The sequence below is a fragment of the Lathamus discolor genome, chromosome 5 (genome assembly GCF_037157495.1).
Source record: "Lathamus discolor isolate bLatDis1 chromosome 5, bLatDis1.hap1, whole genome shotgun sequence".
Lineage (NCBI taxonomy): Eukaryota > Metazoa > Chordata > Aves > Psittaciformes > Psittacidae > Lathamus > Lathamus discolor.
Genome location: NC_088888.1, coordinates 47,395,186 through 47,419,480, shown reverse-complemented (window position 1 = coordinate 47,419,480; position 24,295 = coordinate 47,395,186). Strand labels below are relative to the sequence as shown.

Genomic DNA, 24,295 nt, shown 5'->3' with positions numbered 1-24,295 from the left:
AAGCTGACTCAGATTTGCCCATGGCGAGCAGTGATAATCCTAAACAATACTGCCTATCTAGGCTGTTCAAGAATTTTATAATAGGTAGATGCAGTGTAAGGGGTAAGCTCTTAAAACAGGGCAGCAGGTAATGTATAATTGTGCACTGCACGTACCTAAACCCTTTCCCAAAGGCTATATCCCTCTGAGAGATTGCATGCTACAGCAGAAGAATGCTTGCTCTGGCTTACAGAGGGCCACATCATCTGTGAACATTTGGAATACTCCCAGTCAGTACTGCTCTTCTGCACCTCAGAGTCCTGTTAACTACCTTCCCTTCCTGGCCTAACACTGACCGATGTAATCAGCAGAAAGCATATGAAATTAAGATATAAAATCCTCATTGTAAATTATTACCTTATTTTTCTCAATTCTTCAATTTTTATCATTTGTATCCCCTCAACATAAATGGAGAAATAAAAGCTTGCCTAAATTTACTAGTAGTATTAACAATGGGTCCAGTTAAGAAGATAAGTCTTTGCCAAAGATTTTGAGTTGAATCCTCTTCTGATATGTGGGGCCATTTACTATAGTAATAGTTCATCCAGCTGAAGAGCTATATATTAAATAAGCACATATTAACTGAGGACATTTCTAAAAACTCTTCTTAGGCACAGGCTAGCTTTTCTTCAATAATTTCCTTTTGATTTTTAACTTGCAATGTTTCAATAATTTCACTTACGTTCACTGCAAGAAAGCTTAATTTTCCATGTCTGCTTATATGGGAATTGCACTCCCACACATCCAAGTACACACTTACCTTGGCACAGTAGGTACACTCTGCCTCAGATACTAGAAATTGAAGTATCAGGTGCACCGCCATGAATGCATTGTGATGAGGCAGTATTACCCATTTCCTATGAGTTCAAGCGTGCATTATTATGCTTATTATTATTGCTTTGGAGGCAACTGCCTGTGGCATAATTCCCTGTAAACAATTCATCTGCATTTAAAGCAATTGCTTAAGAAAAGGCACCTCACAAGTCTCAAAACATCTCTCAAAGATCATTCATCAATATTCAATATCTTTGATATTCACAAGATACAACGCTGTTAAGAAATTCAAATGTTACTCCTTTAAGAAAGAAAAACAAACTAAAAACTAAACACAACTCCACGAAACTCTTAAGTATTCTCATCTGTTAGCCTGCATAGAAATGACTAAAACTTGGCCTCCAAGATGTTACACTCTATTCTGCTAAGATGCCAAGTAGCAAAAACATCATGCAACTTGTTTTATATCAACAAATGAACGGAAAGGCCACATTTTAGTTCTTTTTTTCCACTTGGTTCTCTCACAGGCTTTTAGGCATCTTGTTTCGCCCTAGCCCCAGTAGTATTTATTAATGTCTCCCATCCCAGACATATCAGTGCTTTGGACTCTTCTGTCTAAAGTCATTGCTCACCTTTACTGAATGACAAGTAGGACCTATGTCAAACTCTTACCATCAAACAAATTTATAGTGTGTGACTAATGGAAATTGAGTTGAGGTTTTTCACAATGTACATACAAATATTTAAACATCAGGATCTGGTTTTACATGTTTTACATGTTTATTGTCTACCTTACTATAATTTATGCAATCAAAACCCCAAAATGTAAACATTTTACTAAGCACCAAAAAGCATTCGTAACTACCAAAATTGCATTCATATAGCATTATAAAGGACAGATTTTTAAAGATCTCATTTTTACTTTGCTGAAAAAAAAAATTAAGACCAATCCAAAGGAAAATAAAATCCTCTGCAAACCCATTTCAACCAGTCACAAAAGACTTTGCTGCCTGTCTCTCAATAGACAGGGAGTACAAAGTCCACAGTAGCACATAAAGGCTAATGGCAGCCTACAATCTAATTAGCCCTTACTACAATACTGTGCAGAGATTCAACAGATACTTCTTTAGAAAGGACACAGACACAAAGTACCCACCCACAAAGGAGTTACATTTCCTTTCAAAGGTCTAGAAATGTGTAATAAAGAAGAGTCTTTGACCAGGAAGAAACTTGGCTGAGCCTGGCATGTTAGTTAGCTTGCCTTGAGATTGTCTTGACTGAAAGGAAAAAGAACAGGGAACAACACTGTGTATACATTCTGCTTCATTTAGACTTTCACCTTGGCTTACGAGGCTGAGTGAAAGTATTTCTTTTGTATGAGGTTAAGATTTTCTGTGAGCTTTGCTGATATTTCTATGGAGGAGTTGAGAGTAGAACTGAAGAGAGTTCAAATGGATCTCCAAAAAGCTGGGTAGTGTTTCACTTTTTTGAAAGTTTTGAGGATACCATAACCCTGAAAGATGCTTGAATACATGTGACTAAGAGGCAAACAGAGAATGGTGGTTATCGTTACATCCAGTGTTAATGTCTGTAGTGCCTTATTACTGAAACAGAGGTGACCCAAGGAGCAAGCTCCTGTACATCATAGGAGGAGGTGCAGTTAAAAAAGTAGGCAACAGATCTGCCTAAGGCTTAGCCCCAAATTCTTTCTGTCAGAGGCTGATCACAAGACACAAAGGTGTGCATGGGTATGTAGTCAGTTGTGCTGATGAGCTCTGCACAGAGTAACTTGCCTTCGGGAGCTTACGAAGCTCAAGTCCGGTGAGACTTGCACACTAAGGCTGCCTCTACAGTAGCACCAAGGTGCAGATGACAAGTGTATTTTAGAAGTAAACCTCCTGATCATCTGGACTGATACTGTGCTCTGGTTTATAATTTGACACACTTTCAGAAAGCAAGCTGGACTCCTTTTGAATAAAACCAAAACAGAAGATGTGTCTCACCACACATATTCATTAGGGGCACACCAGTTACTTATGAATATTCAATCCACAAGTACAGAGAAGAACTATTCTGATTTGAAATCTCCTGCAATACATGCCATACACACATCAGGTCCTCAGCAGCAACTGTGCTGCTTTACAGATCCACTTGCATTGGGTCATACTGTTAATGTTGTTAGGCTAGTCTCTCACTGTACTGCAGACCATGGAGTTTCACTCACATACCTCTTGCACTGTACCTTGAGACTTCAATGATATCAAACCCTTTTAACCTATAAGACTTAGAATCATAGAACGGTTTGGGTTGGAAAGGACCTTAATGATCACTTACTTCCAACCCACCTGTCATGGGAAGAGGGACACCTTCCACTAGATTAGGTTGCTCGAAGCCCCATCCAGCCTGGCTTTGAACACTTCCAAGGATACACAACTTCTCTGAGCAACCTGTTCCAGTGCCTCACCAGCCTCACATGAAGAATTTCTTCCTAATTATCTAATCTAAATAGATAGACACATAGATAATGTAAGCATTAAGTTAAATGTGCCACAAACAACACAAGGGTCTGATTGCCCTATGTGCTTGCTGGGACTGTGAACTGATAGGTGAAATAACCTAAAGAATCCAGTAGGAAACTCATGCTTCTAGAGGATTCTTTGTCCATGCCTCACATACTATTCCTCTGCATAAGCAGATATCTTATGCCATGCTAATTTCATCTAGGATAGCTGCTAGTACATGTTCTCTTAAAAGCCCTTTATTTTTGCAGAACTTGAGCACAGTAGATACCAGATGAAGAGGTTTTGACTCCATGTAACAGAATTAAAGCAGGGCATGTGTTGCACAGTCATAGATTCTTTTTGACTTCCAGTAGCTTAACTATGATGAAGCACCTTATAGTTCAAATATTTATGTCAAAAGGCAGATGTATGGGAGATGGTGTTTATAGAAGTGGTTTGTCTGTCCAAGCCCAGACATCACCGCTTGTATTTAGTTTTTCTTTTCCCTTCAAACTAACTTTTCCAGATGATGGAGCAACTTAATATTTACCCTGCAGCCCAGCACTTTGAGACCCTTTCCTTTTCAGGGTGTGGAAGACCAAGGACGAACCCCCACCCCAGCTGCTCCTAGCCTCAAGATCCCTTTGGTGACCAACCTCCTGCTGACTGAAATGGTCATCCCTCATAGCGCTGATACTCCACCCAACACTTTAATCCAGGGATAACGTGGTCCCTTTCTTACAGCGGCTGCAGGTATCGCAAAGCGCACTTCTAGCAATCGTGTGATGAAAGGGAACACCGAAGACGTGACTGTACCTCAGAAGCAGGTGAAAGGACAAAGGCTGTCTCTCCGCGGCGGGGTAGCCGTACGGACAGCGCACAGTAAGGGTACGGCCATAGCCTCGGCTCACCCCGGCGGCACCTCACGGCCTCCCGCCGCGGCCGCCTTACACGACCCCACGGGGCGGTGACACCTGCTCCAACAGCCGCCGCTCGCCGCCAGCGCGCAGCCCATTGGCTCCGGCGAGGTCAGCTGGTGCCGTGGGGAGCTGCGCGCCCCGGGCCGCGGCAACGGCCGCCGGGCCCTGTGCCTCGCCCGGTATTTACCCCCGCGCTACGCGGGGCAGAGCGGGCCGCCACGGGGGCGGGTTCACAGCTTCCACCATACACCGACTGAAACCCGTCACCGCCGGTGCGCTGGGGTTTCTGCGTGAAAAAGCGAGCGAACAGGTCCTGCGGGTAACCTACTGCCCGCGCTCACCTTCGTGTTCCCCGGAGACAGCTCGCCTGAGGGACGCGGGACCCTCGGGCACAGCCGCAGCCCCGGCCCCGCACCTGCTAGCCCGCGGGAGCTGAGGGCGATGGGAGGTGCGGGGCATGCCCCTCCGCTGCCTGGGGAACGGCACGGCCTCCCCCCGTCTAGCCCGGCCGCGGAGCTGCGGCTCGGGAGCGCGCTGAGCCCGGCAGTCACGCTGCTCGCTACCGGCACCGCCGCCCGCTGCCGCGCAGCCAACCCCGCCTGCCCCGCGCCGCTGCCAGCCGCCGCCGCACGGCGCGGCCCCTCCGCCCCGCCCCGCCCCGTCCGGGGCCAAGCGCTGCGCGGGGGTGCCCGGAGTCCCGCCCGCGCGGTCGCGCACACACCGGCGCTTAGCCGCGCACACACACCGAAGCGCACCCCGCTCTGGCTCGCAGCCAGCCGCTGAGGCCGCCCCGGCGCAGCGTGCAACATGGCGCTGGTCCCCTGCCAGGTGCTGCGCGCCGCCATCCTCCTGTCCTATTGCTCCATCCTGTGCAATTACAAGGCCATTGACATGCCCGCGCATCAGACCTATGGAGGCAGCTGGAAATTTCTGACCTTCATAGACCTGGTAAGTGTCCCCCCGCTCCCGGCGCCCGAGGCCCTGCCCCCTCCCTCAGGCTGCCCGTTGAGCGACCGCGGCGCCGCGCGGGAGCGGGCCGGGCGCATCGCGGGCCCCGGCTGCGGCCCTGCTCGACGGCAGCGCCATGAGGTGACCTAAAGCGGGGACGGCGACATGTTGTGACTCCAGGGCCGGCCGTGACGCCGCGGCAGCGGAGCCGGGTGGCTCGAACAGAGGAAGACACAGACAAAGCCGAGGGGCGGCTGCTGCCCGTGAGCGGCCGTGGGTAAGGTGAGCCAAAGGCCGTCACCTCAGTGCTCATGCTGTGTTTTGCCTTTTTCAATGGCTGACAGTAAACACCAGAACCTGCTGGTCCTAGCGTTTGGCTCCCGTGTGCCGTCAAAATAGAAAACATGCCTCGCTCCCGTCAGCCTTTCTGAGGAATCCATCCCTGGCAGGTGCAAGTGTGTGAGTGACACAAAACGTGTTGGGCAATTCGACTTGCCGGCCCCCGTTAGTTTTGGTTGCAGATCCGTAACTGAGCCTCGAAACAAAACATGTTTCATTTCACTTTTCATAAGGATCTAGATCTGGAACAATCAGGAGCATGCTGGCCTACTGGAAAACACCAGGTGCTGGCCTGGGCCTGGTTTTGCCTGGAGCTTCGCAGCCTTGCTGCCTCCACAACAGTGATCCCATAGTACAGGTGGGAGGAGAGGGGGCGGGAGGAAGACACAGATGGGAGGAGAAACTTGGTCTCTGATTCAGCAGTATGATCGCCAACTTTGACCTTGTACCTTGATCAAACCAGGTTTTCTTTTAGTCGACAGTGTAAATAGGTGAGAAATCTTGTAGTTCCCATAGGGTTACAGAAGAAGTCCCAAAATGACAGTATTTCAGTGCTTCTCAGTGATAAAACCTCTCTCAGAACCTCATTGCAGATTCGTAAGTTTTGCTACTGTTGCTTGCAGACTTCATATCCAGTCAGTAGGTTGAGTTTGTGTTTGGAGATGAAACCCAGTCACTATTAACGTGGCAGGTCAAGTGTGCAAATTTCTGTATCGGGGTTAAGCTAAGGTTCACTGAGGTCCATATTTTATTTGAGGAGAAGAACTTAAATACTCTGCATTTAGCCGGTATGATTTTTATGTTGGGTGCCAAAAAATTGCTGGATCTCTGGTGATCTACAGGCATAACTAGTGTTTTTAATGCAGTTTGTGAAAGGGCAGCTTATGGCCTGATGTCTTTGTGGGAGGCAAACGAGAATCTAAATTTTTTTTCTTCCTTTTGGGCTGCTGAGCAGTACTGTTAGTAACATTAATTGAAAGAAGTTAGTGTCAAGTCCCAGTAAGTTCAGGGGGAGCTGTTGACTTTAGTGGCAGTTGAATTGGAAGTGAACCAACTAAAGCTAAAAGTCGATGATCTTGTCTTTGAGTTCCCTTCACTTTTTTCTCTGGTATCCTAGCCCTGACAGTTGCTTGAGGATTAACTGAACTATGGCTGTCATACAGTGAAAATAACATTTGACAGTACATGATATTTATCATTTCCAAAAATTTACAGCCTGCTGTCTGTGGCAAGTTCATGTGGACTTTCCCAGCAAAGCATACACATGGTTCAGGCTACCTCTGTCATGGTCCAAAAGGTCAGGGTGAATACATAGTGCTTTCTAAAATGTCTGGAAGAGTTATCAACTGCAGCTAGTCATTTCTGTCCTTTAGCTAATAGTTGTCACATGTTTCTCATAGTCAAGTCCAGTAGCTGAGAAAAGGTTAGCAATTCCTTACTGTCTCAGTGACTGGTCAGCACATAGACCTCTGCACTTGTTGACAATATTTACTTACATCCAAACGGCACTTGTAGCATCTTATCTAAGCAAGTCTGTCTTTCTGTCTCCTAGGACAACTGGGAGACTTGGAGAGCCAAAAGCTGTTAGGTTCCTGAGGACGATAGCAGGAAGCATGGTTGGAGGGTGATAGGCACATTTCTAAAATACTTTTTGTTGACAAAGTCTTCAAAAGCTCTTCCATAAGTTTCAGTTTCCTCAGCCATGTGCCGTGCTCCTGTGTCAGTCACATTCAAAGGCTGTCTAGACAAAATATTGTCAATGCCAGAGTCTTGGCAGACGGGTGTTCTTGCTACAGATTGTACCTCCATAAGCAGAATTTTCATCTTTGACATCACAGAAGCACGTAGAAATTCTATTTCCAAAGCCTGCTACCAGTTTTTGAGAAAAGTGAGTTTATGAATCTGAAAACTTACTTGGATTTTTTTTTCTTCTGTCCATTTGTGAAGGAACATTGCTTTTCAGTATCAGTAAATGTCTTGGAGATTCAGGTAGCTGGCTTTGCAGAGGTGCTGTGTGAAATGACTTACAGTTACCTGCAGGTGATACAATGTTGAATTGAATTATGAAAACCCAGTTGCTTGGACTCTTAAAACTTAAGACAGTAAAGTATTCTAAATGTATGCAATAATCTGAACATTAGATTTACAGCCTTCACACTGTTTACAGAAGTTGAGCATGGTGAGGAAGTTGTTTAATACTGATCTGGAGACTGTAACAGCCCTGCCCATCCATAATATTTTGCATGTTCATACCTAAGTAAGTCTTTCTTGGATGCCAGTATTCATGCTTAATCTCTCCTGTCCTTGAATTAAGAAAGAATACAAGCACAACTGATGACTTCTTTTAACTGCAGTCACTCTGATGACTGACTTTTTTTTCCAGTTGTGAATGTATTGCAACATTCCCTAAAATATCCATGTCAATGGAGTATTCTTCTGGTTTATGAAGCAATGTACTGGCAGTATGTTTTGCCATTACACTGGTGATGCTCCTTACTGTTGCTACTAACAGTCATTTCTTCTTCAGACTTTCTCCCTGGTATGCAGAAGTGGTAGATACTTTCCAAAGTTACTCAAAACATGGTAAAAATATCTGCCTAGTACCTGTGGATTCCAGAACACTTCAGAAAAGAGGGCAGTATCCTTTTGGTCATTTATAGAGTAGGAAACTGAGGGGAAAAGAGGTGAAGAGTTGCTGCCAAGATCAGTCGGTGAGCTCAGCAGATCAAATCATTGCACTGAACATTCAGGCTAGTTCAAAACTATGACTTGTTTATTTCCTTTATCCTCACAACACAAACCAAGCCCCAAAGTTAGCTGTTGTGAAAATGGCAAAGGCATGGATTCAGATGGGATATTTTGAGAGATTTACCTAAAATTTTGTGTATAGCTGCCTTTGGTAGACTCAGATTCACTATTTCTCACTTTAGTAGTGGGCTGCTGCAGGACTGCACTTTCCTGCACCACACCCCATAAATTCATTGTTGAGCCTCAGAGTTGAAAGTTAAATTAGGTTGAAAATGATGCCAGTACAGAGTGATTCTTTGCAACAAGTTTGTCAGCTATGTAAGTCTCTCAGAAATTTTTTGTACTTGTACCACTCTTTGTTCGGTTCTGTCAGTACTTGAAGTAGCTGAATTAAAGATGCTGGTACTTGAATTAAAGATAACTAGGCCATCCTGCATATCACTGAAACCACATAACTGCCTTTATAAATAAATACACCTGTGCTGAGGGATCTGTTGCACCAACTTGTCTAAAATGGCAGGATCTTTTCTGTTGCAGGGGTTAAGTTTTGTTCCTCAGTTTCTCTTGGCTCTCTTTCTGTTGTTTTGAGAAGAGGCAAAAATAAGTAGAATTTGCATTCTGGAATATAGCAGAGCCTGTGGGTGTCCTAAGAAGACTCATTCTACTTTCTGTGTTTGGTTGTTTGTGATAATTAACAGAAAAGTAGCTCAAAGTTAAAATAAGTATTTCATTAATAAGGGGTGTGCTGGTCTAAATAGCTTCTAGTTTTCATTGTGCAGTTTCTGTGAAAACCTTACTCCTCAAAGAAGCTAGAGTAAACCGAGATGCTGTTGCACATACGTACATATGCATTAACAAAACACTGCTTGTTTGTTTAGTCTTAAAGTCTCTCTGGTAGGCTGAACAGGGTAGTTACAGAGACAAAAAGCAAGGATAGATTTTTGGAGGCAGTCTCAAGTGTAATGTTTTATGATTATGTTTAATGGTCTTATTTTGAATAACAGAATGTGATTGTGGGTATTAATATAACTTGACTCAGGGCAGCCAAAGCTAGAGAGGAATTGATTTTGCTCATGTATAAATCTCTGGCCTTATACTTTTATTATTCTCTTGAAAGAAATAGCAGGATGTCTGTGTATGTACTTTTATATGTTGTCTGGCAGATTGAGTTCTACAAAAAGCAGGTATGAACTCTGTTCCCAGCACATTTTTTGCCAGTACATGTATTTGTTTAGCAGAAAGTGCTTTTAGATTTAGTTTCATTAGGTTTAAATGAGTCATCAGAACTTAGTTTATTTCTTGTCTTTGGAAAATTTCAGAGGGGCATGTTGACAATAGGACTTGGAAACTAGGATTGCTAATTTGTCATTTACTTATTTAGAGTATTTAATCAGTTATTAAACTATGTGAGATATGGTTACTAGACAACAGAAAAGGGTAGCATCTTAGCAAAACATGGCTAAAGATTATAGGTGATTTGTGTCCAATTTGAATTTAGTCATGCTGATAGGAAATAAAATGACCAAAAAATGTCAGAGGCTAGGGGATTTGGAATTAAAAAACAATAAACTGTCATTGGTGCAGTAGCTGAAGTTGAGCAAGTTTTGTTAACTGCATACATTAAGCTTACCACAACACACGACAAAAGTGAAAACGTTCAATGCTGTGTTGAATATAACTATGACTCTTTTGCAGGATTTCCTTTAGAAAAATGAATTTCACCTTCTGCTGCTGTCTTTCATCATCTGTAAAGTTACCTGGCATTCAAGTGTTTTATGACTTCTGGGTGAAAGATTATAGAAGTGTAAAATATTATTATGTATTATTTCCAGTAGTAATTCATCAACATCTCTAAATATTTCCGTGTTTGTACTATAACAGAGAATACAGTCAATGGACTGTTTATCAGTTTACAGAGAAAGAAAGGGACAGCTTTTTGAGGAATAACAAGGTGAGGCTTCTTAATGGCACTTAATGTATTTGAAAGAAAAGGCAACAGTGTATGTAAGGGAGTCTTTTAATAAGCGTGTGTTACAGAGCTTTCTTTTTCCCTCTTAGGCTGTAAATAAGTCAGAGAAACGATTATGTATAGTGCCGTCAATGTAGTACTAAAAATGTAATAGTATCACCGTTTCTTTTTCGTAGACCCAATGTTTTCCATTTGCTTTTGGTAGCGCTATTACAAATTCAGTGGAATTTGAGCACTACATTGAAGAGTTCCATTTTCACATTGCATTAGCATTCTTTATTTTACAATTGGACTTGAATATGCTGAACATTTAATTGGGGAATTCTCAGGAAAGTTGTGGCTGTCTTGAAATATTTGTGTTGGCAGTAGGGTTGGCAGGGGAAAGGAGGAGAGTGGAAGAGAGGACAAATTGGGATCACTTACTATGATGATAGATTTAACTAATGTCGGTAATATTATTTTATAACTTGCAGTATGTAAGTATGTAAGTGATAGGTAACAGTGCTGTGTTTTAAGCCAGTGTAAAGTCTGTAGAGTTTTGCCGACAGTTTCAGATGATGACGACTTCAACAAGTTGGTTTAGTAGTCTTTCTGTTCCCCATCAAAAAAGATCCCGTTTATGATGTATTATAGTTGAATGATTTTCTTCACAATTTTATTATAATGGTAAGGATAACTTGGGTAATCTTATATGCCTCTATATGACAAAATTGTTAATTATTTTAAACTGTTAGTTTAAACAAGGACAACACACGTAGTTCTATGCTGAATTCAAAGTTGGGGTTTTAAGCTGCCTAATTTGTTATGAATATAAGTATATAAAAAATCAATGTATTTTTGACCATATAAGTAGAGTTGTATTATCTTAATGAGGCCATGTAAGCTTATGCAAGAAATTAATCTTGCAAGATCAACCATTTTAAGTTGTCGTAAAGCTCTATACAACTTATCAAATGATATTCTTAACTAATACAGAAAATTGCAAACTTAGAGTTTTAAATTAAAAATATTTTAATACAAATAAAATTACACTTGAATCTTTGCAGTTACATTAAACTGAGGATGTACAAAGACTTGTAGGGTCCATGTGGGTAGATACTTGTTTTGTCCTTAGGCTGAACCCCCTCCCCCTTGAGGAACTTGAACATTCCTATCTGAAAATGGGGAAACATTCACATGATAAAAATCTTTTATTATTGGTGTGATGGAAATTTCAAATGTGCCAGTATGCTATGGTACAACAAAATACAAAGTTGTTTGAAGCTGTAAATAGAAATAAAACCCTTTATGAAAAACCCTGACATTCTGCAGAATTAAGTTTGCAGATTTGAACAAAGTAAAACCACAATAAAATGTAATAAAACAAAGTTGAAAAAATAGGCAATTCTGCAGTGTCTTAAGCATGCTGTAGTGTAGATTCATCCCAAGGAATTATGCCAAGTGTGTATTTACCTGAACAAAACAATAGAAAACAAAATCTGATTCTTTCCATTACATGCAGTTTTTTCTGTGCTGCAACTTCCCATATCTAAACCATTGGAATTGTCAAGAGCCTGCCTATCCTAATGCAGTATTTAGAACACATTTTTCTAATTGTGCTACTTTAATACAGACTCTGATGTTGGGAGTAGCTCAGCATGGGTGGGGAATTCCTTGACATTTGGAGTTTTAATTGCTAATGCAGCTCTGGTCAGTAAATGTTAAAAAGACGAACACCAGTGGCAGGTTTGGATGTTTTCTGCATAATTCAACAGTGAAACAAATACTGGTGTGTAATAAGTTCACATTGGACATTTCCGTATTTGAAACAAAAGTGATGTTATTGCTTGCAATACACATTTTAGATAAACATCGGTTTCCTCTCAATGTAGGTTTTTTCTTGTAAGTATCTGGATCTAAGGCCTGATCTTCTGACCTTGCATGTTCAGGTTCTATAGAATCATAGAATAGTTAGGGTTGGAAAGGACCGTTAGATCATCAAGTTCCAACCCCCCTGCCATGGGCAGGGACATGTCACACTAGACGGTGTCAGCCAAGACTCTATCCAACCTGGCCTTGAACACTGCCAGGGATGGAGCATTCACAACTTCCTTGGGCAACCCATTCCAGTGCCTCACCACCCTCACAGTAAAGAACTTCTTTCTTATATCTAACCTATACTTCCCCTGTATAAGTTTCAACCCATTGGCCCTCGTCCTGTCACTGTACTCCCTAATGAAGAGTCTCTTCCCAGCATCCTTGTAGGCCCCTATCTATATATAACATAACAGGCAGAAATAAAATTGGCAATACCTTGGCTTATTTTGAAGACCAAAGTGATGGAGAAACTCCTTGTTAACTCTTTGAATGGGTGAATACAAAAAGATTTCTTCCTTCTAATTAAAGCTTTTTCAAATTTTGCCTTACTTGCCTGAATTTATTTGAATAACTACATTTTCCTCATACCATATTTTCCAAAGCTCTGAATTTGTTATTAGTGTGGAAAGCCTTATGGCATTTCTTCTATTGCACTTCCTGTGTATGATGTAAGATTTTTTCAATTCAACATAGTTACGTTTGCTGCCATTGAAAAAGCTGTGTTTAACTTTAGTGGATGCAAAAGTTAACTAAAGTCTGGAGGAAAACCAGAATCAGTTGGAAGCTGAAATCGAACTTCTAGCCTTTTCAGAGAGGAAGAAACTCAAGTAAATTTATAAGAATGTTTCAATATGACTTAAAAAACAAGTCCATCCCCAGTTAGAACTGTGATTAAGCATTTAGAGGCTTTTCATCAACATTTTGCCATTTATCTCAGGATATTTTATACTCTCATGACATATTGTTGGGGTTGCTTGTTGGGTTGTTTTGTAGTATACTACAAAATTTAGATATTCTGTTGGTTGGAAACAGGTTAAGCTCCTGTGAAATGCCAGGAGAAAATCAGAGCCTGATTTTATTTGTGTGAAGGCTCTTTCTGGCAACTTAATTAAGTCCATGTGATTTTTCCCTCAATCTTGAAAGCAAGATTTGAATGCCTCTAGTTTTGTACCCTGAACACCTTGCCATGCAACTGCCCTTACAGGCATCCTGTTTACAGTACAATTTCCAAACAAATACTTGTCAAAGGGTGCACTTATATATTAATTTTCACTTGGTTCTCTGTACTATTGACATGGGTTAGATATTTTTGCCACAATTGTCTCTCAGGTTATTTTTTATAAAGTGCTTGAGGATTCCGTACAGTAATAGCTTAAAACAAAGCTAATTCCACTGGGTTTTTACTAGTGGAATATTAGGTGTCTTGGGAAAGATAAACCACAATAGAATGTGCAGAGGAGCAGAATGTTAAATCCTTTGCTAATAGTTGCACACAGGGTGGTGGGTTTTTTGCAATGAATTAAGCAAAACAGTTTCAGAAGCTGAATCTTACCTCTGCAAATGCTGCTAGACACTTCAGTCTGTTTAGGTTAGTTGTGCAGTGACTTAGAGAATTTCAGTTTTACTGTTAGGAATTGATTGGCTCATTTTTTGTTTTGGGCAGTGCTGTCTGTATTTGTATTTTCATTTTTTTAAACCTGGTTCTTTGTGTACCTGAGGGTAATTAATTTTTTTTTTTTTTAATTATTACTTTATTATTCCTCTATTTGCATATATTTTGTCTTGAAGCCTTCTGCTTCTGGCAGCAGAAAAGTAACAAATTGTTATTTATTATTATTGCTAATATTATTAGAATTCAGTAGGAGTGGGAGTTCAGCATGCAGAGCACAGGTGGCATATGTTGCTAATGTTCTTGATCAGATGCAAAAGGAAGAAAAAGAAACTGATGACTTTAAATGCTGCTATATAAATTAATAACTTGCATGAATGCAAAAGGGATGTTTTCTCTGAGATGCTTAACAGGCTTGTGGCTTAAGCGGTGGAAGCATTTCATACAGGTGATGTTTAGAGTAGTATCTCTGATCCTGAGGCACTGCAGCAGTATGCCTGACCCTAGAGAAGATGAAGGTTGTTCACGGCCAGTGCTTGCACAGGCCTAGCTCTGTAAAGGAAGCAAGCAGAGAAGGTGGAAGAGAAAAGGAAGATCCAATAGATGACAGCACTTTGTACATGGGGTATGTAGGTGAGAGAGTGCACCATGCTCATCAGCCTTTTGTTGTGACAAACTGGTATTAAGATATTTGAATGCTGGGTAATGAGGTCAAAGTGAGGGAACAGAAGGGTGGAGATACAAAGTGGTTGGTGTTTCTGGGCTAAACTAGCATGTGTTAGCTCCCTCAGACTTCCTTCCCTTCCTTGTGCTCTCCCTCATTCTTCTTCCCACTCAATTTCCCCACACAGAACTGCTAAACACTTGTGGCATGGCACCACTTCCCTGCACAGAACTTGTTTGACTTAGCACATTTCCTGTCATTGGAGGGTGCTTGCAAAACTTTGTCCTTAGTTAGAAGCCATATGCACTGGCAGATGCAGAGGTCCTCATTTGCTGTTCACTTAAGCTTGCAAACAAATTGGAACTCCATGCTGTGACAACTTCCTTGACCCGAGTTTACTTGTTAATAGCTGTATTCCAAGAACTGTGAATCTGCATTACACACAATTATGTGCATTCCTGTAGGTCCTAGGAAGTGAGTCCTGAGAATACATGAATCATGAAGGAAACCTCTGTTGTGTGGACCTGTTGCACAGCACTGCACTGTTAAACTGGATGTTCAGGAGGCTGAAAGGAATTTGGGGTGTTTGGAGGTGCATCTCCAAGCATGCATCTTTGTGTTCATGCTTGACATGACGGTTATTTACTATGCTGCATATAATTTGAAAATATCAAACTGTTCATAAAAGCTACTCTGTTCTATAGTCTCTCCAAATGCTGTGCACATTTAAGAGTAAATTGGCCTTTTACTGCTGAAGTCAATTAAAGTGACCAATTAATGAACTATAGATAGATAGAATATTAGTGTTTTGAGGTACCAGACACTGTTAAGTTTTTGAGCATCAAAGCTAACGAGAGAGAGTACACAGCTTTTGGGTCAGCTGTCTCATGACCTACCATGGCTAGAAAGGGATATTCTTGTATTTATTAAGAAGCTAATGATGTTTCTAATTCTAACATATGATTACAGAAAATTACAATCAAACTTTCTTGATTTAATGCCAGTATAATTTCAGAAGCTAACCACCTCTGAATTTCCAGAGATTATATTCTATACTATGAAGTCATATGGCATTTCAGGCTGTTTTATTTTCATTCTGTCATCCTTTGGGGCAGAAGCTACTGAAATAATATTGCGAAATTAATTCAAAGCTGTTTTCTTCCCTATTAATTATGAGGCTGTGTTAAAATTATGAGATGTTTTTTAGAAGAGGGTGGAGTGACCTCTTGTTACTTTGGGGATTTAAGCCAGTGAGATCTGAACTTCTTCAACCTGCAGCATAATATAAGCAAAACGCTAATGTATTTGAGGGTGTGCAAGGGATGATTCTGTGCATCTGCTACTGGCTTTGGGCGTGAAAGTGTTCCTGCTTTGTCCTGATCTGTTTGTGCTCCCAGTCAGGCTCCTCCGTTACAGATTGCTGTTAGCTATCACTACATTTTCTACCCTTTTTTCCCTACAGGAACCCACATGTGTGATTTCTCTTTTCTCTCTTCCTTCTAATCTCTTCTTACCCAGCATAGTCTCCATGATCTTGGAGCTCTGTATCCCAGTTGCACACCCAGTCCTCTTCAGAAGCCTGTTTTCCTGTCTAATGCTTCTTTTCGTATCCCCACATTACTCCATATACTCTTTTCACACTATTCACTCATACTGTCTTTTTTCCCAGCGTAGTCATTGTCTCATATTGTCTTCCTCACCCTGTCCTTCCCAAATACCAGGCTTACTCAGTGTCCTTCTCTTTCTAAAGCACCTTGTGTAGACCCAAAACAATGAAGAATCAGTCATCTTCCATCAGAAGAGATTGATTCTGGTGTGGTGATAGCCTTAAATAATCCACTCTGAAATAATGTTGTTACATAAGACTCTTAGCTTTGCTTTCTGTTTTAGAGCAAGTTTTTAAGCATCCTGGTTACATGAAAAAAACCTCCCGGAAGTGTTAAGCGTAATGGATCATGATCCTGATGTTTATTATGGTCTTAAAATCTTGTCACTTCAAATTTTTATGATAAATTTTTCCAACTTGAAAGCAGGTCCTTTATAGAAATTGGTGTTTTAAGTTGAAAATTCAAAATAATATATGGAATTATTAATTAGTATTTATTCAGACATTTAAAATCTTTGGTTGGTTGGTTTGTTGTGTAATTTATGTATTTCAAATGAGATGCTGAAATGAGAGTTGTATTTTATATTTCTGAGTTAAAAACCTTCTCTCATAGCAGTCATTGTGAGGTTTGAAATCTACTGCATTCAGTGAGATGAACAAAAGTAATTTTAAACATTGCTGAGCTTGTTGGCTATAACCTTGATTAATGGAAGCAGCTTTCTGGTTGTTTTTTTTTTTTCGTGTGAACATATATAAGTACTGCATATTTGTGTGCGTGGATTAGGAGTGCACACAGATACACCGGTTGCAATGTAGAAGTAGGGGAAGAGAGAGATCTGCATTTCACAGTGTTAACTTTCTCCTCAAAACTACATGGAAGCATGTTCATTCTTGCTAGGGGTTGTCAGAGAGGTGAGCCTGCTGTTCACCCATGTCCAGCTAGTATTAGGGCTGAACACATGCCTGGTACACACACACAGAAACAGAATTGTAAAATCAGGTTGCTAAAATGTAAGTCACTACAAATAAAATTGTGACTGGACTAGGTTGATCTACATTCAAGAATGTCTTTTAAGATAAGTCAGCCATATAATCAAGTGGTGACTGGAACAAGGAATGCTCGACATACAACACATCTAGGATCTATAGCCTGCCTTGTTAGCCTTCCTGTGCCCAGCACAGGGGAGGGCTGCAGCTTAAGTGCTGTTCTGATGGCAGTGCTTTGGTCTCAGTGCCGCTGCTTTCTGCAGGGGTTTGATCTGTGTGGCAGCAATGCTCACAACTGCCTTGTGATAAAATGGCACATAAGGCCTGTGGATCTTGCAAAGGTCTTGACCTACAGAAGCATTTTGGCATTAATTTCTGGCAGCTAATGGGAAGGTATTGTCTGTGTGTTATCCATATTAATTCTTCTTAGTTTGCACAGGAGTTGAAGTCAGACTTCCTTTTCTGAGTGATACACAGCATCCACAGCATACTACATCTGAAGTAGAATGCGGAAATGTAGAATTACAAGAGGTTTCAGCACCTTGGAAGATAAGACCCTAAAGTATTGAAGGGTTGTTTTTTTTGTTTTTTGGGGGGGGTTTTGTCGGGGTTTTTTGTTTGTGTGTTGTTTTGGGGGGTTTTTTTGGTGGGCTTTTTTTTTTGGTGGGCTTTTTTTTTCAATGCATCTTCTGCTGTGATTGTATGTTTAGAAATTATGAACGTGTTGCAGATGGGATTAAAAAGTCCCATTTCTTGTGGGGGGAAAAAAACAAAAGATTTAGAGAAAGTATTTCAAATTTGTGGTTACAGTGCAGCTGGACTGACTGAGTGAAAACGAAACATTCAATTGTCTTCGTTAAGATACTTGGCAAAATTACATTACAAAGTAATCAGCTGTTGCAGTGAGAAATTGCTATTCAGAAATATTTTGCCAGCTGTATTAATTGAAAGCTTGTTTTATTTTCCTTTAGCAAGGGAAGACCAATGTCACAAGAGCAACATAATACTGAAAGTTATGACTTACTCATACTTACTTCATAGGAATCATAGCTATGCTGTGTGAGATAGTGAAAGCAAACTTGAATTCGAAATACAAAAGTGAAAGCCAGGAGGCGATGTGATGTCAGATCCAGAAAACAAGTGGTTAATACATCTTTTATTTATTTATTTATTTATTTTTATTACATACATGCTGATGGCAGGAATTAATAAGTATTTTGAAGAACTAACCAAATATTAATAATATGGTACAAGCAAAGTCTACTTTTGGCCAGTCTTCTCCTCTTAGTCCTGGTATTTTGCCTGCCATTGGTCTTGTGCTCAATGAATGTCACTAAACAGTGTTTGCCAGACAAAGAAGTGCAGTGATGGAGGTAAGCCTGGGATGCTTATTTGTGTGGTGTGCCTGTATCTCAGTGGTGTGTTTTCAGACAAGGTCTCTTTGGCTAGATAGTGGTGCAGACAGCCGTGAGTTCTCATTCTGAATCACTTAAGTGTCTTTTGTACCTTTCAGGGTGCTAGTCTCAAGTGTATATATCTTGTGTGAGAGAAGACGTATCCTTGATATTTAGAATTCCATAGAGTAAACTGACCTTTTTAAAGGACTCTTTTAAAGCCAGGTAGACGGGGATTCAGCGTTATGAATCAGACCTGGAACAGCCCCATCTTTTATTAATATAATGTCTCCTGATTTACTGCAGGAAGCCACTGAAATGATTAAGTGTACCAGAGGTCTGCATAAAATGCCTGGGTGACCTCCAAAGCACTATGACAAATATCAGAGAAAAAATTTAAAACCTGTATGATCAGCTTAAGGAAAATTAAGGCCATATCTCAGTTTGTTGCAAATGCTGTTAAAGTAGGAAGACAGGTAGTAGCTGCAAAGTGGTGGAAGATCTAGGCCACATCTCTGTCCATATAACCTAAAATGAATGAGTACTCCAGGCAGAAAGATCTTTAGACTGGAGTTTGGAGTTTTCTTCCTTGGTGGTCTTCCCAAAAGAAGGCATAGGTAAATAGAATAAACAGCTGAAGACTGCCTGTTACAAATAGCCTCTCTTGTGCATTCTCTTTATGGATACTTATTTTTGTACCATCTCCTTCATTTCCCATCTTCCAAGAAAGAAGTAATGCACGTGTAGATGGAGATCTTCCGATTTCCCTTTAGGACAAAATTAATAAATCCTGGTAGCAAGTATCACACTAAGAGTAAAATTGCTTTGTGGTACCATTGCATTTTGAGATCTTTTATTACAATATTTCAAAGGACTTAGGAAATACTAACTAACTAAGCCTCACAACATCTCTGCAGAGGGATGTGATTCAAGCCAAATGCCAGCCCAGCATGCAATACGCTGAAGTTGGCTGGACATACATAGTCACTAAAATCCTAAAGGAATACTCTTAGTTGTGTGATCTATATGTTAAAACATTGTCAATCTCAGGTGATCCAGGAGATGATTTGTGAGACAGAGGGTGCCCATAGATTACTCCGATTCAGCTTTTGGGAGTTTTTTGCAGTGTGGCATGTGGCTGGAGTTCAGAGTGGCTGTTGAAGCAGTGTTGTCCAGATAATGAAACATCACTTCCAGTCTGTCCCATTTCACCCAGTGACTCACCTGCTGTTACTGCTATCTGCAAAGAGATGGGAAGTGTGTGGACATTGCTGTCGGGTGTGAATGAAGGCACATGCTACCCCCCTTGGTGAAGCAGGAACAATTGGCTCCTGTTTTGGCCCTACCTTCTTCTGCTCTCCAAGATAAGAGCCCTAGCCTAGCTTGGCCTCAGCTCTTCCCAGTGTTGCAGCAGATGCTGTCCTCAGCCTGTGCCTATCAAGCTGCTGTAGAGCAAGAGATGGGGGGAGACAGAGTGCTTGTTAGCATGATGGATGTAGGTAGGTGTATTTGATGATACAGGAAGAGTGAATTGAGTCCAGGCTGCTGATGAGGGAGGGAGGAAGGAAGGAAGAGACACAGCTATTTAAATGGTAGAATGTAGGCTGCTGTTGTGGGTGCAGAATGGGTGGTTACTGCAGCAGAGTATCAAGAGGGATAGCTGCAGCAGGGAGAGTTGACCTTCAGGAGGAAAAGAGGAGGCCTCAGACTGGCCTCTGTGTATGTTGAGTTCAGGATAACCTCAGTTGTCAACATCTGGGGGGGTTATTGCCATATTTCTGAACAGAAGGAGGTGTATCTGCACTGTGTAGCACATGTAGCATAAATGGAGAATCTGGGAAATGTTGAACCTGCTGGGTGTATACTGTGAAGTTAATCCGTGTGTGGGGAGTAGGTGTTTATCCAGAAGTATGAGGCATTCAGCAGTATGGGGCATTCAGCAGTCTGGACAAGTACCGTGAATCCTCATTCGAGATGGAAAGAGGGAAAAAGGAATGTAGGGTAGCTCTAACCTCCACAGTGATCATGTAGGTTAGCATGGGGCTTCCACCCACATGACCTACTTGTGGAACAGCTTTTTTTCTGAAATAAACAGCGCGATATCATCCATGCCTGTTTGAGTAGGAAGTGTATTTCTTTTGGCTGGAAAAAAGGAAGGTACAGTTGTCAAGCCCAGATGGAGGCTTTGAAGTATGCATGATAGTGGCAGCTGTGTGTGGGAAGAATGGCTTGAAGTGTGTTGAGGAGGAGGAGGCTTGTTTACTGTGCTACACTCTTCATGTAGCTGCAGAGTTGAATGGGGAGAGAAGTGAGGAATGCGTTTTGTGTCTGTGTATTATTGCTTCACTCTGCTGGACAGCTTTTTCTCCAGTACTCATTATTTGTTTGAAAGTTCATAGAGAATCAGTGAGTTGCTGTGAAGGAGATTGCAAGGAAGTATGTTTCGACAGTCCTGGACCTTCATAGATCAAGGCCATGTTTTCCTAAGCCGAACTCTTCTGCCTGAAGGATCCTTCTCGAAAGCTGGGCTAAGGCGGCTGTGTGCATGCTTTGGAGAGGAACTCGTCGTTTGGACAGCCTTCCTGAAGTCCCTTGGGTCCCTGTATTGTTGCTTCTGTTGTTGCTGTTCAGCAGCAATGTTCAAGGGGTGGCCCACAGGCACATCTTGGCCTGAGGTGCATTTGCAGCTCACCCTCTTCTTTCCAGGGGGAGATGGGGCAGTAATGGGCAGATCGGTAAGGCCTCCCAGCCAAACTCTGCCTATGGGTTCCTGGGCACTGGCCTTTGTGCAGGGGTTTGGCTGTGAGTCTTCCTCTCCCTCCTCGTAAAGGCAGGCTGTAGCCCCTGAGCCGGGGCAGTCTGTGAGGACATCCAGCTATCATAGCTGCAGGGTGCATCACCTTCATTCAGGGAAAAAGGTCAATGCCAGCTCCAGCCCAATGAGGTACATGAGAGAGAGAGACTGTGTATATGTACTTATGACTAAATATAAAGGTAAGAACAACATGGGATATACAACAAAAAGTATTGTATTCATGTGGTGAAGTGGAACTTGTGTCTGATTAATTCAGGACCTCCTTGGGGTTTTATATTTCTTTAGATTTATATTTATGGTTTTCAGTAATCTCATTAATTAACACTTTTCTTTGGGGACAGTAAGGGTTTATGGCTTATTCTTTTTCTCACAAGAATGTTTTCCAAACATGTTTTATTATGAGCACATTTTTCACATTCCCATCCAAGAGCATGACATTAATCTTTTCTGGGTAATTTCCTAGTATCAGTCCGGTCTAAAAAAAGTCTTTGACTTAATTAAAGAAAACTGGTCTAAAGAGAAAGTCTGAAGATACAAAGTCATTTATTAGAAGAATAGCAAAAAGGCATGAGTGAACCTTAATAACAAACTTGTAGAGTCAGGGAGTCAGTTTTGGTGTCTGCTGTTTGACTCTGTGCTACTGCTTAGTTTATCCTGTGCTAGACCCAGCACTAGAAGGCTACCTTTGCTCTTTACACTCAGATAAGGTTGTGTATCTGCTTCCGCAGAATGCCAGTTAAATGCAGTAGATAGCTTCCAGACACACCTAATTTTGAGAGTAGCTGCCATTTTCATCTGTAATTTTATGGCAACGACTTCCAACTTTTTATCATTTGAAAATCTACATCCTAAGTGATTTCTGATCTGAGCTTTAAGCTTACAGCAGTCAGATCTACTTCCATTATAAGCATCCTTCCTTCTCTGCTTTTTGGCAGGTCTATGCGCAAACCGTGCTTCAGACCTTTTCCCTTCACCAAGTATGTCCAAATATTTTATAAAGAGCCACAGCAATAAAAGGAAGCAATATGATACTCATCCTTAATCTGACTTCTCTGCAGCTTTATTTTTATCTTGTCTCAACTGTGACACAGGACAACAATGCAAAGAGCCAAAGTTAGTGGTCATCAAATGTTTCATGTGGCCAGTTCCCAGGAAATTGAATGTATCTCTAAATGCCAGTTTTCCCAAAGTCATAAAAGGAACTGAATTGATCAAAGTGTAGAACCATCAAAAAGGGAAATTTACAAGTGTTTGTTTCTATGCAGGACAAACACAGCATCCTTACAACACTTCAAACAGAAAACGTTGCTGCAAATGGAGTGTGAAAAAAATTTTCTGCCTAATTAGTAGTAAACAGTCATGGCAGCAAAAGAATTTTAGGTGTTTGTATTCTTGATTAATCATAGTCCAAATTTGCTTTTGACAGTTTTACTTTGAAAATTATGCTGGTTTTATTGTTGTCCTACTCTTCCAAATGAGGATTTAGCTTTGATAGTGCTTAAGCTTCTGTGCATTCATCATCCAGTTTTAAGGCCTCTAGCTTGCATATCCTGTGTTGCCGTTTGCATCTTAGTAATATGAATGCACGTCATTATCATTTTATATTGCTAGCATCTTCACTTTGTATGTAGATGTAGATGAGATTGAAGGTTCAAGGCATAGAAAATTAGACCAAGTCTGAACGAAAGCTTTCTTCCATGAGACAGATGCCAATTAGAAATGCACGTTTAATCTTTTGGATAGACAAGCAGAAGCGCAGAGATGACTTTTAAATTTGTAGTGCAACTTTTCTTCTCGTTGCCAGGAACTACAAGTTATCATATGGGCATGGCTTTATTAGCAAGAGGAAGATGCAAGTTGTGTTTATTTTGAAATGTGTACTTCTATATATAAGTGTGACCTTTCAAAGATGTCTGTAATGGAGGGAGGAATTCAAATCTTGAAGAATTTCTGCCAACTGTCTTCTATCAAGGGCGAAAGGATTATTTAGTGAGTCTTGTTCAGGAAAGTTTGGATTGTCTTCTTGTTCCGGAATGTCTCAAGCTTTAACATGTCATCGCAGGAGAGTTAGTAAACTCTGTGGGCTTCAGTTTATCTATACAATGTGACAATAAAATCAGCTGTTATTGCTTCGCTTAATGATGTCATGAGGTATAATAAAATATGATTTTCCAGTGCTTTGTAACTTGTGCTATGAATTCTAGCAGATTTCCTTTTCAGTTTATCTTAAAGTCCTTGCTGTAAATGTTAAAAGGTTGTACAGACTTATCTGTAATACTTACTAGATGGAATTTTTCTTCAGTTTCTTCAGATGAACTGGTAATGCAATTTTGCTTACTTGTACTAGAGGATATTTTTCATTTAAATGTAGGATATGAAGCTAACATCCATGTATTTATCAAATGTTCTGAACATCAAGGAAAAAGTAAAACAGAAGAAAACAAAACAGCAGCTGAATTTTACCTGACAGTGGATATAAGACTTGGTTATGGATCTTCAGTGTGACTTACCTGGAAGTAGTTCATATAGGCTTTACATACTCATTTCATGCCACATATGATTAGAAGAAGTGAGATTTTTCCAAATCTTTGCTGTGGGTATAGTTAGGTAGCTCTCAGCATTAGTGGAGTAGCGTTGTGCTTTAACCCCAGCTGGCAATTAAGCGCCAGGCAGCCACTTGCTCACTTCTCCCCTGATGGGATGGAAGAGAGAATTAAAACGATAAAAGAGAGAAAATGCTTGGCTTGAGATAAAGACAGTTTAACAGGTAAAAAGCTGCGTGTGCAAACAAAGTAAGGAACTCATTGGCTACTTTGCAGTGGCAGGCAGGTGTTCAGCCATCCCAAGGAAAGCAGTGCTCCAAAAGGGTGACAGTTACATGGGAAGACAGACACCATCATGCCAAATGTTCCCCTTTCCTTCTTCTTCCCCCAGCTGTATATACTGAGCATGACGTCGTGTGGTGTGGAATGCTCTTTTGGTCAGTTGGGGTCAGTTGTTCTGGCTGCGTCATCTCCCAGCTTCCCCAGCCTCCTGGCTAGTTGGGTGGGGTGAGAAGCAGAAATGGCCTTCACTCTGCGCAAGTACTGCCCAGCAATAACTAAACATCCCTGTATTACCATCAC

The 24,295-nt window shown here is 41.2% G+C and overlaps 1 protein-coding gene across 1 annotated transcript in view; it reads left to right on the top strand.

Annotated features, from left to right (window-relative positions):
• The first annotated feature begins 4,886 nt into the window (after positions 1-4,886).
• The window catches only part of AIG1 (androgen induced 1), a 125,888-nt gene continuing 106,479 nt past the window's right edge, over positions 4,887-24,295 (top strand). Inside the window, exon 1 of the mRNA XM_065680693.1 lies at positions 4,887-5,182. Coding sequence (XP_065536765.1) covers positions 5,042-5,182 — 141 coding nt within the window. The 5' untranslated portion in view covers positions 4,887-5,041. The remainder of the gene's footprint in view (positions 5,183-24,295) is intronic.